Genomic DNA, 16,524 nt, shown 5'->3' on the forward strand with positions numbered 1-16,524 from the left:
AGTATGTAGGACAAGCCCAAAATCTTGATTATGACTCCCTTTTGGCCCAGACAGCACTGGTTCCCTCTTCTTTCATCTAGTCAAGTGCAGTTTTCATAAGTTAACTCACAGGGTAGATCTTCTCACTCAGGACAAAGGATCTCTCATTCACTATTGTTTGCTCATCCTGCATTTGACCATTTGGATGATAGGGTTTTTGTTCCTTTTAGACACCAGTTCTCTTAGTACGTGTGTTAGGTTTTGCAAGAAACCATAAAACCCACTACTACAAATCCTATGTAGCTGAATGGAAGAGATTTTCTATTTTGTCATGCTCATAACTTGGACTCTTGAGTCGAAATTCCTTTGGGTACTTTGGTGTGAGCTGCTCAATTCTGACCTGGCCTACACATCTGTTAAAGCTCATTTGTCAGCAATGTCTGCTTTTTTGCCCTTGACTCTGCCATCTCCTTCTAGATCTGAACTTAAAATTTTTGAAAGGCATCCTTCAAATTAGGCTTCCAATAAAGACTATTCCTCCTTGTAAACTTAATTTTGTTCTTTAAAATTGACTCAGCCTCATTTTGAGCCTGCACTCTCTTCTTTACAGCATTGTACTTGGAAAACTGAGTTGCTCTTCATACAAATCTTTTTCATGCCCAAGGTTGTTAATGATTTGCTTCTGAAACAGAGTAATTTCCTGCCTGAAGTCACTGTTGTAGTAATTCTGACATGTACGTTGTCACTGCCTGTGTCTGGCCGGTTTACTGTGATTAGGGTGTAAGTGTGATACATTACCTCAGCTTGTATGCATTGGGGGTATAAAGATGGATGTACTATCGTGGATCCTTATACTATCTGTCAGCCTGAATACAGGTTGTGCATCCATTGGACTAATCACTGTTTGGTCATTGATGCTTTTGCTTTGATAATTTATCCAGTTAAGTGCCCCCACTGGGGAACCTTCCTTTTTACTTGGACTATTTTGTTGAAAGTTGTTAGATGTCAGTTAGGAGGGGTAAATGCGATTGCCTAGGCAAGTTCTGTACAAGGACTTGCCAAGTGTCTTTTTGCCTAGGCCTGGAGCAGGATTACAGATCTTGCTCAGTCTGTCAACTGTTCATTCCCAAAACCCTTAGATTGAGGCTTTTTACTCTCAACACCTGTCTAGAGACCCAGTATCTTAAACACTTGGTACAGTCCAAGATGACTGATCCACATCCTTTTACATCCCTCTTCCACTTAAGAAAAAGACAGTCCTTGAATGGATATGTAGTCCAGTTTTTCACACTCTGTATCCACTGAAGTTCCAGAGCCTGCGGAACACCAAGTTACCTCTTAGTTGCCAGCTATCAAGACCCCATCAGAGGCTGGTATTTCTTCTGAGGACTTGGCAGATTGCTGGTATGTCTGATGATCTACCACTCATCATTTCCAAGGGACCTCACTGCGTCTCTCAGATTTTAGTTATACAAGATATTCCAGGTTCTCTAGTAGAAGTCAGACAGGGTTCCAAACCTCTGCATCTCAACCACTCAGACATCATGCCTACAAAGAAAAAGCAGAAGACTAGGCAAGTGTCCTTTCCCTCAGTAACTAGGGAAATGGAGTGGATAGACTTCTCACAGGCTGTCTACTTTAGGTCTTCTCAGCTACAGGCTGCTCCTCAAAACCTTTCCCTGGTTTCCTCTTCTGACTAGACTATTCTTCTAAGCTGCATTCTCCAGGACTAATCTGTTCCGATGAAGTGGACAGCAGATTTCCCCTATTAAGGAATCTTCTTTTGGCGAGACTATCCAGAACATGATTAAATACTTTGAAATGCAATCCACTCAGGTGTCTGTTGATCAGAAGAGAGATTACAGTCTCTTGCAGATGGGCACCCCTACCCCTTCTCCCATCCCTCTTGTCCTTGAGGCTTTCCAGGATGCTTTTCATTCCACCTCTTCTGCACCCGATTTTCAACCACCAACTCCTAAAAAAAACAGAATTTTCAGGGTGCCTGATGACCTAAAATATTTTTACAAGAATCTAGTGGCAGACCCTTTTGCAGTATCTCTGTTTTCAGGTAAGGTCTCTAAGCTTCTGCCCTGTGCTAACACTCTACTTATAGATAAAGGTAATAGGGCTATAAATAGATGGGGAAAGAGGGTTTACACATCTGCCTCCCTTAGTTTTTGGGCAGGTAACAATACTCAAATGACAAAGTGCATGGTATCGGTCCTGCATTCTTTAACTAAAGTTATGCTGTACTATCCTACAACAGAGTCTAAGCATCAAATGCAGAGCCTGTTATCGCAGACTGCTCAAATAGCCAGACACAGCATTAAGTGCAGTTAAGATGTTGTAGATGCTTCTTCTAGGCAACTTCTGCTGGATCGGTTATTCACTGGTAGGCTGACTGCAAAGCCATGCATTATCTTTGTGATTTTAAATCAAATCCTTTAGACTCTTCCCTTGGGCAATGACTTACCTTGGTCTTGGAAAGTTTTGAATGGAGTGACAGCCCTGAGGATGATAACAGTAAGACTGAAAGACTGCAGACTGATTTTACTCTCGTTAGTTCCTAGATACCATCTACCCATCTAAATCCACCTCATCCTAGGACAGCTCAGAAACAGCCTGTAGGAAAAGGTACTCTTCCTTTTAAAAAAAAATAAATAAATGAACCTACAGCAGCAGGGAGGCCTTCCTCTGGAAGCAAAAGTCTTACAACTATCTCAGCAGCCCCTGTCCCCCTGCCCTCATTTATATTACACCTGTTTCCAAGAGACACTTGCTCTCCCTGAGTAGGTGGGAAACTTAGCTTGGACAAGTGAGTCCAAACTATCATCAAGGATGATTATGCCTTGTTTTGGGAAAATATTCCTCATCTGAAAGTATGCCACAGCCTTCCTGCAACCAATTATCCCTGTTGTTCAAGACCTCTTGAGTCATGGCACCATTGAGGAAGCCCCAAAGGACTTCATGGGAAAAGGTTTTTATTCCAGGATATTTCTACTCACAAGGGAAGAGCAGTGGAGATCCATCCTAGACTTATCTCTTCTAAACACTTACTTGAAGGTACCATCTTTCGAAATGCTGTCTTCACACTCTCCTGCCATTCATCCTCCACCAAGCTCACTTAATGCCTCGATCTGTAGGGGATCTTACTTACACATAACCATTTGTCCTACTTACCGGAGAATCCTTATATATTCATCTGAGTCCTCACATTGTCATTTTAGTGCTCTGCCTTTGACGGTTCCATAGCTACAGAAGTGTTCACAAAACGTCTACCTCCATTAGCAGCTTTCTTTTGCACCCAGGGAATCAAACTTTTCCCATACCTGAATGACCTAATGATCTAGACTATCTCTTTAAATTATTCAGCATCTATTCTTCGCCCTCCAACTACTGACTGGTCAGGGTTTCACTATAAACTACAAAAAATCCCACAGGATCTGGTTTTCCTGGCCTGCAGACTGGAAACAAAGAAAATGCATGTCTTCCACCCCAGGAAGAGTTCATTGTGTCCATTTTTACAAAAATCTCTCCTACAGCCCAATACTTAGCAAAGGAGATGCTAACAACCTTGATGCTCATGACAGCCAACATTCCTGTTCTTCCTCTGGCCAGGCTTCACATGAGGAAAGTCCAGTGGTAACTGAAATCATTGTGGACCCAGCACTGTCACCCCTTTGACACCTTGATTCCTCTACTCACCAGTCGCAACAAGGAGCTGCTTTGGTGGAAGGGACAGGTCATTCTCAACCTAGCCTTGCTCTTTACACCACCTCCTCCTCCTCTTCAACAGGTTCACACTGATGCTTCAGATGATGCATTGGAGGTATGGGCAGGATCACACCGAGTCCAGGGAAAAATTAACCTCGGCTCCTAAAAGGACACAGCAGTCTGAAAAAAATGAGGGCTCTTCAAACTTTCACCACCTTTGGAAACTTTAATCACTCCTGTTGTACACAGACACCACCACAGTCATGTGGTACATAAACAGGGAGGCACTACCAACTGTGCAGGTTATCAAAGCAGGCATAGAACTTGTCCATCAAGATGGATATCACAGCCGTATAATCCCTTTTCATGTCAGTGTGCTAGCAGACTCCCTAAACTGCTCCCTGGAGGACCCCACAAATGGACATTGGAACAGAGAGGTTTTCTGAATGATTTCCCTTCAGTGGGGCACTCCTCAGACCCCTTTGCATCAGCAACCAACCATCAGCTTCCCCTGTTCTGCACCAGGGAGTGTACTGCCACAGCCTGGAGGTTGGATGCCTTTTCTTTCCACTGTACAGGGAAGTTCCTCTGTCCCTTTCCTTCTCTCACTGTTCTTCCAAAAATTATTCTTAAGGCTCAAAAAGAAACACCCAAACACCTTTTTCTTTTACTGGCATTCTTTTGGCCAAAGCAGCAGTGTTTTCCTGTTATTTCACTTCACAAAGGGAAAAGGGAAAGATCTCTTCAACTTGACCTAATACTGTAGCAAAAGATTTGTGCTCCATCCATATCTTCTATCTTCAACTTGTACCTCTAGATAATGGGATTTAGGTTCTTTAAAGACACCTTTTCTCCGAAGAGGTCATTCAAGTCCTTCTAGAATCTAGGAGACCCACAACTAGAAAATCTTACAGCTAAGTGGAAGAGGTTTTTCCCATTGGTGCATCAAATGTAGTTAGAAGCCACTAGTATCAAAAGTTCCTGCAGTACTAAATTATCTCTGTGAGCTCTTAATCAGATGTGGCCTACTCTTTTATAAAAGCTCACCTGTGATTCATCAATGCCTGCCTCCCAATTATGGCTTGGACTGAGGTCAAGCTTTCCCTCAGGAGAGTCCTACATCTAAACACACCAAGGAAACTCGTCTTTCCCCCTTTGGGATCTTAATTGTGTGCTAGAAAAGCATATACTGCCACTTTTTGAATCTACTTCTGTAAAATTATGCACTTGGAAAACTATCCTTCTCTTGGGTGTCACCTCGGCTAGGATGGTTTCTGAGTTGCAAGTTCAAATGGCCATTCCCCCTTTTGTTGTTTTTTTCACAAGGACGGAGTGATTCTCTGGGTTAATTCAGCCTCCTTGCCTAAGGTACTGATTGAGCTGTCCCTCAGTCAGGCTCTTCACCTACTGCTCTCTTTCCCATTCCACAAAACAGGGAGAAAGAATCTTGCATTCTCTGGACATTCATAGGCAACTCGGATTTTATCTGGACAAAGCTAAATCCTTCAGAAAGACCGGACCAGTGTTTTTGTCATTTATGAGCCCTAGATTGGGCAAGCCAGTCTCCAAACAAACTATCGCAGCTTGGATTTTTAAGGCTTTCTCTTTCTGCTACTTGCACTATGATGAGACCTTGCCTGCCTGACCTAAAGCACATTCTAGTAGGGCAGTGGCTTTTCCCAAAGGAGTAGACACCAGGTCTGTTTTAGAGCCTATCACTTGGTCTTTTTATCCACATTTTTACCAATCACTTCAAAATTATGCTTTCTCCAGATCCAGGACAGCTTTGTAGATCAGTCCTGTCTAGAATACTGGACAATTATGCTCAGTAGCCAGCCACCCTTCATCCCTACCTCAGCTCTGGTAATCACCCATATATCAGGAATAATGCAACAGTGGCATCAGTCCGGACAAAGTACAGTTGTTTTAAGAACTTAACATATCAGTAGATTCCCTTCTGATACTGTTCCAGTATTCCATCCCCTCTTCTCTTCCTCACTTCTGCTTTCCTACTCTGACCGTTTGCCTTAACCTGTTTGTATTGCATGGAAGAAGGAAATTATCTTGCCTATTTGAGCTACACCCCTCCTAGATGAAACAGTCTCCCTGTCTCAGTAGTCTTCAGACTGCTGGCTTGGAGATAGTCTGAGGTTCCACTCTCGTACCTCAGTCTTTATACCCCAGTGTATATGAGCTGAGGTCGTGCATCTGGCATATGACCTCGTAAAAGTAAAGCTGTGGTACTCTGGCATGATGTCAGCGGTGACCATCCATATGTCAGGAATACTGCAGAGAAGTGATCAGTAGGACATTTATACTTTTGGTAAGTTCTTACACAACTGTACTTTCATCTTCCTGCCTTTTTTCCCCTTCTTCACAGAATGATTTTGAAAGAATTCTTCATACTTTGGTTCTACAAAGAAATCAAAGTAACTTTTGGCCCATTTCAGGAAATTGGGTTTAGCAGTTTGTAAGCAAACTTTGTCCTCTTCGATTAACAAGGCCATTTCAGTTTACTCACTTTACTTTTAGTGGTAAGCAGCTTTCTTCTTTTATTCATGGTCATTGTACCAGGGCTGTGGCCTTTTCTGATGCTTTTTGTCAAGGGTCTGTATACTAGATCTGTTCTGTAAGCTGCTACTTGGTCTTCTGTACATATTTTTACTGAACATTCTAAGTTAAATATGCTTTCTATGGCTAGAGCTGGTTTTGCCAGGGTTTTCCTACATGGGCTGTTGATGGGCTCCTCTGTGACTTCCTCATAGAATACTTGTCAGTAGCTTTTGTATTCTTTTGGTTGTAAAGAATACTGCAGCAGTGATAAGGAGGGGACTTGCTACAACAGTGCATGTCCTACTTCTCACTGTTTCAATATTCTGTTCCTCGTTACTTCTCTTTGCTTTTCTGTGTGACTTTTCCTTTGGAAAAGTGACCCCCCCCCCCATTTTCTTCCCTGTTTGGATACACGTCATTAGTTCTCCTCTTTGGGTTACTCTGGCTCTTCTGAGCAGTTCATTTCTGAGGATTAAACACTTGTACGTCACTTGTGTCCTACTCTTTAGACATATGTCTGATGTACAGTGCCTGGAAGGAGCTAAGAATTTGGTATGTTGGCCGGGTGTTCATCTGTCCTCTGCAAGATATCCCATTTGTAAAAAATACTGCAACAGTGGGAAGTAGGACATCTACTGTGATGGCAAGATCTTACTCAACTGTACTTTGTTCCTTTTCTAGAATACTGACATTCCTCTTTTTCTTTCTCGTTCTAGTCCTTCCCAAACCCCCATTCATCCCACTTTTGTTAGCAAGCTTTCTGTGTTCCTCATTACAAAGATGAATCTCCTGTAACAGTTTTGTCAGGGCCCTGCTGTTTGCTAGATATGTAATAACTTTTCCTACCCTTTGTTCTCTGATCAACTTATTTATATTCCAAGATAGAATTATAACAGTCATTTTTTTGTGTTAACTTTCAAGCCACCATATGCCTTTTTCCTCATATTCTTAAAGGAGTCCACAATAACATTTCTTTGTAGTCTTGTAAGCCTTTTTTTTTCCCCAGTCCTGCTTGTTGTGCCTGCCCTACTCCTGGCTTACTTTCCCCCTTTTAGGTTTCTAGTTTTTATCCAGGTCCATTAAACTGTTATTTATTTGTCTCTTTTCCCCATTTGATAACTGTGTGTGAGGTATGTTCAAAAATTTCCTGAGTCTTTTCACTACCACTATGGTTCTATCTATGGCAGCTTACTACTACTATCTACTGGCCCCATTCATTCTGCCATTTACATTTGCATTTCCTGAAATCTCCCTATCAAGATCACTTTTTCCAAACTATCCTCTTCTTTGTACCCCCTTTTCCTGCCTACTGTATCTTTTTTTTCTTTTCTTTTAGGGCATTTTCTTTTTTTCCTTATTTTCACAAACAGTGCTTTCCGTCAGACCTACTTTGCTTTTTCTCACCTGGCCACCCCGCTGCAGCATTTTTTTTAAATTCTTCCTTTATTCTATGCTTTCCTCTGCTGTTTTAATTGCAGTACTCATTTCACTCATCCACCTTCCTGCACTATTATGTTGGCTAATACAAATTTTCGTAATTATAGTACCCTACATTTTTCTCTTCCTCCTTCCCTCCTGCTGCTTCTTAAGGCTCACTTAACTGTATTTGTTCAGTACTTCCAGTGAACTGTCAGTGGCATGCAACTAGTTCCATTTTTGAGACCCGTCTTACACCACATAGACTGGAAAAGAAGACAAAAGTAGCATTGATCATTGAAATCGCCACACCCAGTGACTACAGTGTCCTATGTACAGAGAGACAAAAAGTCATAAAATATCAGGATTTGCAAACGGAAACAAGACCAATGTGCAAGAAAGATACCCAGATAGTTCTAATAGTAGCAGGAGCAATGGGTCTTATAAAAAACAGTCTACAGTCCTATTTAAATACACTACCAATGCATGTAACTCCATACAAATTGCAGGAGTCATTACTGGGCACATTGCGGGTACTGCAAAGAGCACTTTTGGCTGACGTCATAGTGAAACGAAACTAATTTCATGAACTTTATTCACACTTTGACTTGGGGATGGGGTCCATTCACATCGTGGTATTAGAAACCCAAAAGATTTGGAGAAATTAAAAAAGGGAGAAACCATGATGTGCACAAGTTACTCGTATGCCATTGATATTCCTTAACTCTCAGTAATAAATTCTTTAGCCCCCATGTACCCATTTCACTACTGCATCAGAACTCTGTCTGTTGTACAGCCCTTCTAGCACTACCTAACACCCTCTCCACATTTCAGACATCCTAACTTTTGATCTGATTATATAAATCTTTATTCATTCCTTACTATTAGGACTTCTGTTTCATCCTCTGAACCAACACAGCCGGTACCAAGCTCACACCAAAAACTCTCAGCTAAGACCTACCCACAATGCCCCTCTCATAGTATGTCCAGATCTCTGTCCTTCAAGGATGCATCTGCAGTCCTTACATATGGGTTGTCCTGTCTCAGGCAGCCCTTCGGTCGGCCGGATTCCAAAGTCTGGGTCCGGCGTCGGCTGATGTCGCCCCTTTCCCGACGTCAGAGCGCCTGGGATATAAAAGCGTCAGCCGACGCCATCTTCCCCAGTCTTTCTTGCCGCGCGGTGCCCGAAGCAGAAGCAGTTCACAAGTGCCGGTCGGCCAGCTCCTGTAATTTCAGCTACCGAAGACTTCAAAAAGCTAAGTACCCCGTTGGGGACTCTTTCTTGCCTCAGCCGATGTCAGATCAAACGGTTAAAGTTAATAATTGTTTAACTTGTGGGAAACAAATACCTCATAAGGATTTCCACTCTTACTGCCTCCCCTGCCTAGGCCCAGACCACGATGTCTCGGCCTGTGCAGCCTGTGCTTCCTTCAATAGATGCACTCTTAGGCGTCGGGCTGAGTTTGCAGAGGAATTTTTTGGGGATAGTTACTGTTACAATATGCCGTCGGAGCTTCCGACTCCTCATTTACCCAAAAAACGGAAGGACAAGGACCGACACGCGGACCGTGGTTTCGGCCGAAACCACGCCTAGGCCTACCGTGAGTGTCTCGGTCTCTGCTGAAACCGAATCCTTGGTGCTTCCGACCGACGAAACCGCACAACCGACAACCTCGGTCCCGGAGGCCTCCTCTGAGTCGGTCATAGAATTCCCCTCTGAAACCGGTGCTCTGGAAACATCCGACACCATTTCTCTGGATAAAACTATTCCAGCACGTGGGGCAGCCAGGCCTCCTGTATCCATGTCCATAAAGGCATTCACACGTGCTAAAGCTGCTAAACAGCCAAAATCTCTCCCTCCCAAGGCTATTCCTCAGGGATCCACTACCGGTTCACAGATTTTAAGTTTAGCTGAGGACTTTATTTCCTTAATTAGGGGCTCTCAGCCACATCCGGACAGGGGCTCTCAACCTCCTCTAGACAAAAGGCCCAGGGTTGAGCACACAGATCCCCAGTCTTCTGATGAGGCCTCAGATGACTCTGCCCTATCAGACTACCAGGAAGAGGCCTTTACGGCCTACGAGTATTCTGATGCAGAGGAATCTATTCCCTCGGCCTCCCCTCCTGAATAGTTGTCCTTTGGGGAGACCCTTCACTCCATGAGAGAACATTTCAAATGGCAGGGCCAGGAATTCTCTGATTCCAGGAAGAGGTTAAGGACCTTTTTGCATTTACCTCAGCATAGACCTTTGGCTATTCCTCCTGTTTTAAATGTCATTGATGATGTGTACTTTGAGTCTAGCATTTCCCCTGACTCCCTTCCTCCGGCTGCTGTCAAACCAGACAGGTACTACAGGGTCCCGGACTCACATCATTACCTTTACAAGGGCCACTCTGCTGACCCAGAAACTATTTCCCAGGGCCCTAAAGGGGTTGCAACCACCACTACTAAAAATCCACTTCCTTCTGAAAGGGAGTCCAGGGCTTTAGAGAGATGGGGTAAAAAAGTGTATACTTCTTCCACTCTTTCTATGACGGCATTAAATTGTCAATTCCATATGATACAGTACCAAGAGTATTTGTTAGATGAATTGCATAAAAAACTATCTTCATCTGAACCCCTAGATCGCAAGGCACTTCAGGATCTGGTACATAACTCCCAGCAGGTTAGCAACCATTTCTTGCAGTGTGGTTATGATGCATTGGAAGCTTCATGTAGGTCAGCAATGACAGGTGCAGTCATAAGTAGACATGCTTGGCTGAAGGAACAAACTCTGCCAGATCATGTTAAAGCAAAGCTTCTAGATGCTCCACTGGAAAAGCAAAAGTTATTTGGCTCCACGGCTCAAGAGGTCCTAAAAAAATTTGAGGAAAAGGCTAAATCAGTACAAACAGTCAAAGATTTTCTCCAGGTCCAACCACCAAGATTCAGCAGAAATTGGCCTTCTAAGAATTGGTCCTTTCTGGACACAGACAGATCTCAGAGGCAGAAACGGGCATGCCAGAGGTAGAGGGCAAGCTCGAGGCTCATACAGAGGACGTCAATGGCAGCCTCCTAACCAGTGAGGTACTGCAGGGCCTACAACTACTACACAAGGACCATCTCAATGACTTGACTTAGACCCCGCCAACCAGGGCTCAGTTGGAAGCACCTTTGGGCGGAAAGCTATCTTTATTCTCATAAAATTGGCGCAGTATTACAAAGGACAAATGGATACTGCAAATAATAGACAAAGGATACAGATTCCATTTTCATACATTACCAAAAAGACAAGGCATGCCAAACCTACCACCAAACCAAAGGGCAGAGGCTTTCAAGCAAATTTCCAAACTACTACAAATGAAAGCAATAGAAAGGGTTCCTCCCACAGAACAAGGCCAAGGATTTTATTCCAGACTATTCCTTGTTCCAAGAAAAGAAAAGCAATGGAGGCCTATTCTGGACTTGTCCGCACTGAATACTTACCTCATCGTGCCAAAATTCAAAATGCTGACCTTACAGCAACTCCTTCCCATGCTGGGCAAGGGGTCCTGGCTGGTAACTCTAGACCTCAAGGAGGCATACCTGCATGTCCCTATCAGACAAAGTTGCAGAAGACACCTCAGATTTCTTGCAAGTTCAGAGCATTATCAATTCTCAGCATTGTCTTTTGGCTTATCTACTGCGCCCAGAGTATTCACGAAATGCCTGGCATCAGTAATTGCACATTGCAGACTTCAAAGGATTCAGATATATCCATACCTGGACGACTGCCTCATACAAGCGGACAGCCAGCTAACACTGGTAAAACACTTAAACTATGCCATCCGACTACTACAGGCCTTGGAATACACAGTCAACATTCAGAAATCAAGACTTGTTCCATCCCAACGAATAATTTTCCTGGGTGCAAAACTGGATACAAACACCCAAATGGCTTTTCTCACAGAAGAAAAACAAGCACAATTACCGGATTATTTCAGAAATCTGACAACACAAACCCAGCTTACTGCAAGGAAAATCCTGCAGGCCCTGGGTTTCATGGCATCTTGCATTCTTCTGATTCCACTAGCAAGGCTGCATATGAGGAAGCTACAATGGTACCGAAGGAGTCTATGGTCTCAGCACAGCCACAGCCTAGAAACTTTGATCCCCCTCATTCCATGCCTTCAAAAGGAATTCCTGTGGTGGGCAAAAGCAAGCCAGTCAAACAAGGGCCTGCCTTTCAGCAAGCCACATACCAGCCAAACCGTTACAACGGACGCCTCAGACCACGGATGGGGAGCACACATGGAGGGCGGCAGATGCATTCAAGGACAATGGACACAAAAAGAATTGCATCTGCACATCAACCAAAAGGAAATGCTGGCAGTGATACATTCCATCGAGGCCTTCAAGCACTTCCTGCACCAAGGTCACCTGTTAATAAAGACAGACAATACCACAGTTATGTGGTACATAAACAAGCAAGGAGGTACCCATTCATACCCTCTTTGCAGGCTGGCAATGAATCTGTGGGAACTTTCCCTAAAACTCAATATAGAGCTGCATTCCCAGTTCGTACCAGGAAAAGACAATGTACTGGCGGACAGCCTGAGCAGAAACATCATGGATCCACACGAATGGATGTTACACCCAGATATCTTTCTCCAGATAACACAATCATGGGGAAGGCCGGACATAGATCTATTTGCCTCCCACCACAACCATCAACTGAGGAAATTCTGCACAAGGACATACCATCCTCAAGCATGGAAAGTGGATGCCCTCTCCTTCAGCTGGAATACTCTAACAGTATATGCATTCCCACCGCTGCCATTAATGACCAAGGTCTTACTGAAGATCAGGACAGAGCAACCAAAAGTAATTCTGATAGCTCCAGACTGGCCAAGACAACACTGGTACCCACTGTTAAGGAGCATGTCACGCACGAAACCTTGGCCTCTACCACAATGGCCACTTCTACTGACACAACACAATTACAAGACTCTGCACTCCAGCCTTAAAACCTTACAGCTGACAGCCTGGAAAATACCTTGACTCCTCGCCAAGATGAACTATCCAAGAGGGTACAGGATATCATCATGGAAGACCGGCGGCCTTCCACAAGAAAAGCATATTCAGCAAAATGGAAAAGATTTCGTACCTGGAACACCACAAAGGGTCAAGATCCGACAGTCATGAGCATTCCACATATTTTGGAATACTTGGCTGAAATGCTCCATAATGGCCTTTCTTATTCCTCCATAAAGATTCATGCTTCAGCAATTTCAGCAGAGTACAACACTGATCCACCTGTATTCTCTCATCCTCTACTAAGGCAGTTTCTAAGAGGGATAAAAACTACATGGGACCTTAACTTCATGTTGGAAAAATTAACTCTTCCTCCCTTTGAACCAGCAGCATCTTCAGAACTACAATTCCTATCTTGGAAGACTGCCTTCCTTCTGGCCATAACCTCAGCAAGAAGAGTATCTGAATTACAGGCCCTCATGGCAGTACAGCCATTTCTCATTTTTCATCAGGACAGAGTCTCTTTGAGAACCAATCCTTCTTTCATGCCAAAGGTGGTATCCAGGTTTTCACTGAACCAAGCTGTTCACCTGCTGACCTTCTTTCCAAATTCACAAAATAAAGGAGAGAAACTTCTGCATACTTTGGACATCCACAGACAGTTGCGCTACTACTTGGACAGAACTAAGACTTACAGAAAAACTGACCAACTCTTTGTAGCATATGCTGCTGGTGTACAAGGAAAAGCAATTTCCAAACAGACAATTTCAAAATGGATAGGAAATTGCATTCGGTTCTGTTACTCCTTTCATGGAAAAGCTGTGCCAGCTAACATAAGGCCTCATTCCACCAGAGCAACAGCCACCTCCACAGCCTTCTTAAGAGGGGTGGCTACAAAGGACATTTTAGAAGCTGCTACATGGAGCTCTGTGCATACATTTTCCAAGCATTACAACTTGCCCTTATATTCCAGATCCAGAGCAGGCTTTGCTAGTGCAGTCCTGCAGGGCATATTAGCTACACCATCCTTTTCTTAGGTCCTACCTCCCCCAGCTTGGCTATGGTATTCTACCCATATGTAAGGACTGCAGATGCATCCTTGAAGGACATAGTACAGTTTTGTACCTACCATAAATGTAGATGTCCGATAGGTATGCATCTGCAGTCAGGTTTTCCCTCCCTCCTACCCATCTGTGGTATATTATGGGTACATATCCCTCATTTTAGCTATCTGGGGTTATCTTTTATGGTGTATTTGTTTTTTATTGCTGTGCATGTTTGGAATTTTTTCATCTCTCCAAATTTAGCCTTACTTAGAGGGCAACTGGCATCTGGGGCAAGAAAAACTGAGGAAGATGGCGTCGGCTGACGCTTTTATATCCCAGGAGCTCTGACGTCGGGAAAGGGGGATATCAGCCGACGCCTGACCCAGACTTTGGAATCCGGCCGATCGAAGGGCTGCCTGAGGCAGGACAACCCATATGTAAGGACTGCAGATGCATACCTATCGGACATCTACATTTATGGTAGGTACAAAACTGTACTTTTGCCACGTTCCTCGTCAGACGAGCCAAGCCTTCTTTCAGCTAAGTGTAGCCTTTTTTGTAGTTATTTCGAATCTTTAGTGTTAGTTTTTATCATCTAAAGTTGTTTCTCATCTCTACCTGACTAAACCCTACCCACTACCTTGGTAGTTCTTTTGTACCATCGTTGGTACTACTCCCACTCTCCTTACCTTAGTAGGCCCTCCTCTTACCTTTTTGGTATTTCTTAGTACCATTGTTGGTACTCTTCCTGCTCTCTGTACAAAAAAAAAAAAGTGCTTTCTTTCACTGTCCTAACTCTTGTTGCTAGATGTAGTTAGTTGTGGGGTAGTACTAGTGCGTTATAATGGTGGATAAGGCCAAGCTTGGATTCAAACAGTGTGATAAGTGCGGGTGTAAGATGCCTAATTCTGACGGTCACGCCCGGTGTGTTTACTGTTAGGGCGTTGACCACCTTAATGTTTTTTGTGACATTTGTTCTAGCTTCAGCAACTGTACATTGACTGAACACAAGAACAAGCTTATTCTAAAGGGTATGCTGAAATCGCCCTTCGTGGAGGCTCTTTCTGGGATGGAGGTCTCACTACCTCCTAAGCATAAAGACATAAAAAAAGCACAAGGAGAAACTGAGTCTTTCGGTTCCGACATCCCCATCCTCCTCAGAACTGAGTCGACACCGGGCTTCTCCCGCACCATCAGCGTAGACAGCTCCGGCACCAGGGTCCCTGTCTTCTCCCTCGGTGCCGCCATTGATTCTGACTCAGACTCCTTCCACTGTACCGGCTTCAGAACCATCCTTCGCGGTGCCAACTTTGTGACACAGGCTCCAACTACTGTACCTGTATCGGCACCATCTCTGGCTACGGTTCCAATGTCTTACACGGCTCCACTGGTCATGACACCTTCAGTTCTGAAGGTCGAGCACCTTCCCAGAACTAGGTATTCTCCATCTTATGACCCCTTTTTGGGGCAGCAATTTAGTCATTTTCTTAAGAGACCAGACTCTCCAGCAGCATCCTTCAGATCCACCAGGAGTCTTTCGGAACAGAATCTAGTGAGGGTTGTGGAGCAGCTTCTGGCAGCTAGAGGGTTACCCCCCCCCCCCCCAGACCCAGGTCTTCCCTCTCTCTTGGAACGGAAGCTGTCATGGCGTATTCTCCTGTCTATCCTCCTCCGACCACCACCCAGGTTTCAGAGACTTCAGTACCAATGGCCATCCCGGTGCATACTGTTTCAGCTCTGACAGCGGAGGCTTCCCTGTTGGCACCATGGCTTCTTTGAAACTGGCGCACTCTTGGAGCAGTGATTGGGCTGTCGGCACTGTGACACCTAGTTCAACGCTGATTTTTTTTCTGTGGCGCCATCTACGGCCGGTCCTCTGAGCTCCTCACCTGGAGGCAGACTCCTCGAGGCGGTGAGTGACCCTGGTTCCGAGGTCGTCCTTCTTGGTTCCGGGCTCCCATCCCTCCTCGGGCGGGCCTGCTTTCCAGGTGATGGAGAGGTTCCTTGCTTCAACAGGCTTGCAGTTGACACCATTGGCATCGGAAACAGCCCCCCCCCCTTAACATGCAGTTGTCCCACCCTTCTACTCTAAAACCTCGAGCATCGGAGCCGCAAGGCCTGCCCTTCAAGGGAACCCTTTCTCTGGTGTCGTCCTCAGAACCTCCCTCTGGGGAGCCACCCCGGAAGAAACTGCAAGAGAGGGCATCTTGATTTCCCTGAGGAATCCATCACTGAAGACACTGATTGCGATGAGGGAGAAGGGTCCCCATGGTCTCCCCTGGAAGACGTCTCATTTGGAGACATTATCGAGATCCTCTAGCAGAGGGGAGAATGGAAGCCCTCCAACCCTTAGGAGGAATCAGTGTTCTTGCAGGCTTTCCATGATCTAACATTTACTTCCTGTGTGACCCCCACCTGCAGATTAGCTTATTCAACTTATTGTGCAGCGTGCCTGAAAGGCCTCGGACAACATAGAACCTGTCCCCCGGAGGCCAGATAAAATTTTGTCCACTCCTGAAGACAAACCCAATTGGTCCAGACAGCTGGTTGTCGATTCCATGGTCATGGCGGTGGCCACGATAAGTGCTACTGTTCATCCCCCAAACAGGGAGTCTTGGGCTATGGACAGACTGGGAAAGCAGACCTGCGCTTCAGCGACCTTTGCCATTTGGTCATTAAATTACCTGGCACACTTTACTCGCCTCCAAAGCGAACTAATTTCAGAAATGTCTGCCTCTTTGGCGGAGGTACTGCCTCAGCTAGCTACCGTGGCATCAATCTTGAACGCCTTTATGCGCTTGATTTCTCACACTACTGAGGGGG

The 16,524-nt window shown here is 44.7% G+C and overlaps 1 protein-coding gene across 1 annotated transcript in view; it reads left to right on the plus strand.

Moving 5' to 3' along the window:
• The first annotated feature begins 1,782 nt into the window (after positions 1-1,782).
• The window catches only part of CRAMP1 (cramped chromatin regulator homolog 1), a 1,694,263-nt gene continuing 1,679,521 nt past the window's right edge, over positions 1,783-16,524 (plus strand). The window contains exon 1 of the mRNA XM_044088908.1: positions 1,783-2,047. Within this exon, the coding sequence (XP_043944843.1) occupies positions 1,783-2,047 (265 nt within the window). The remainder of the gene's footprint in view (positions 2,048-16,524) is intronic.

The sequence above is a fragment of the Protopterus annectens genome, chromosome 12.part0, assembly GCF_019279795.1.
Source record: "Protopterus annectens isolate FY-2018-M chromosome 12.part0, PAN1.0, whole genome shotgun sequence".
Lineage (NCBI taxonomy): Eukaryota > Metazoa > Chordata > Ceratodontiformes > Protopteridae > Protopterus > Protopterus annectens.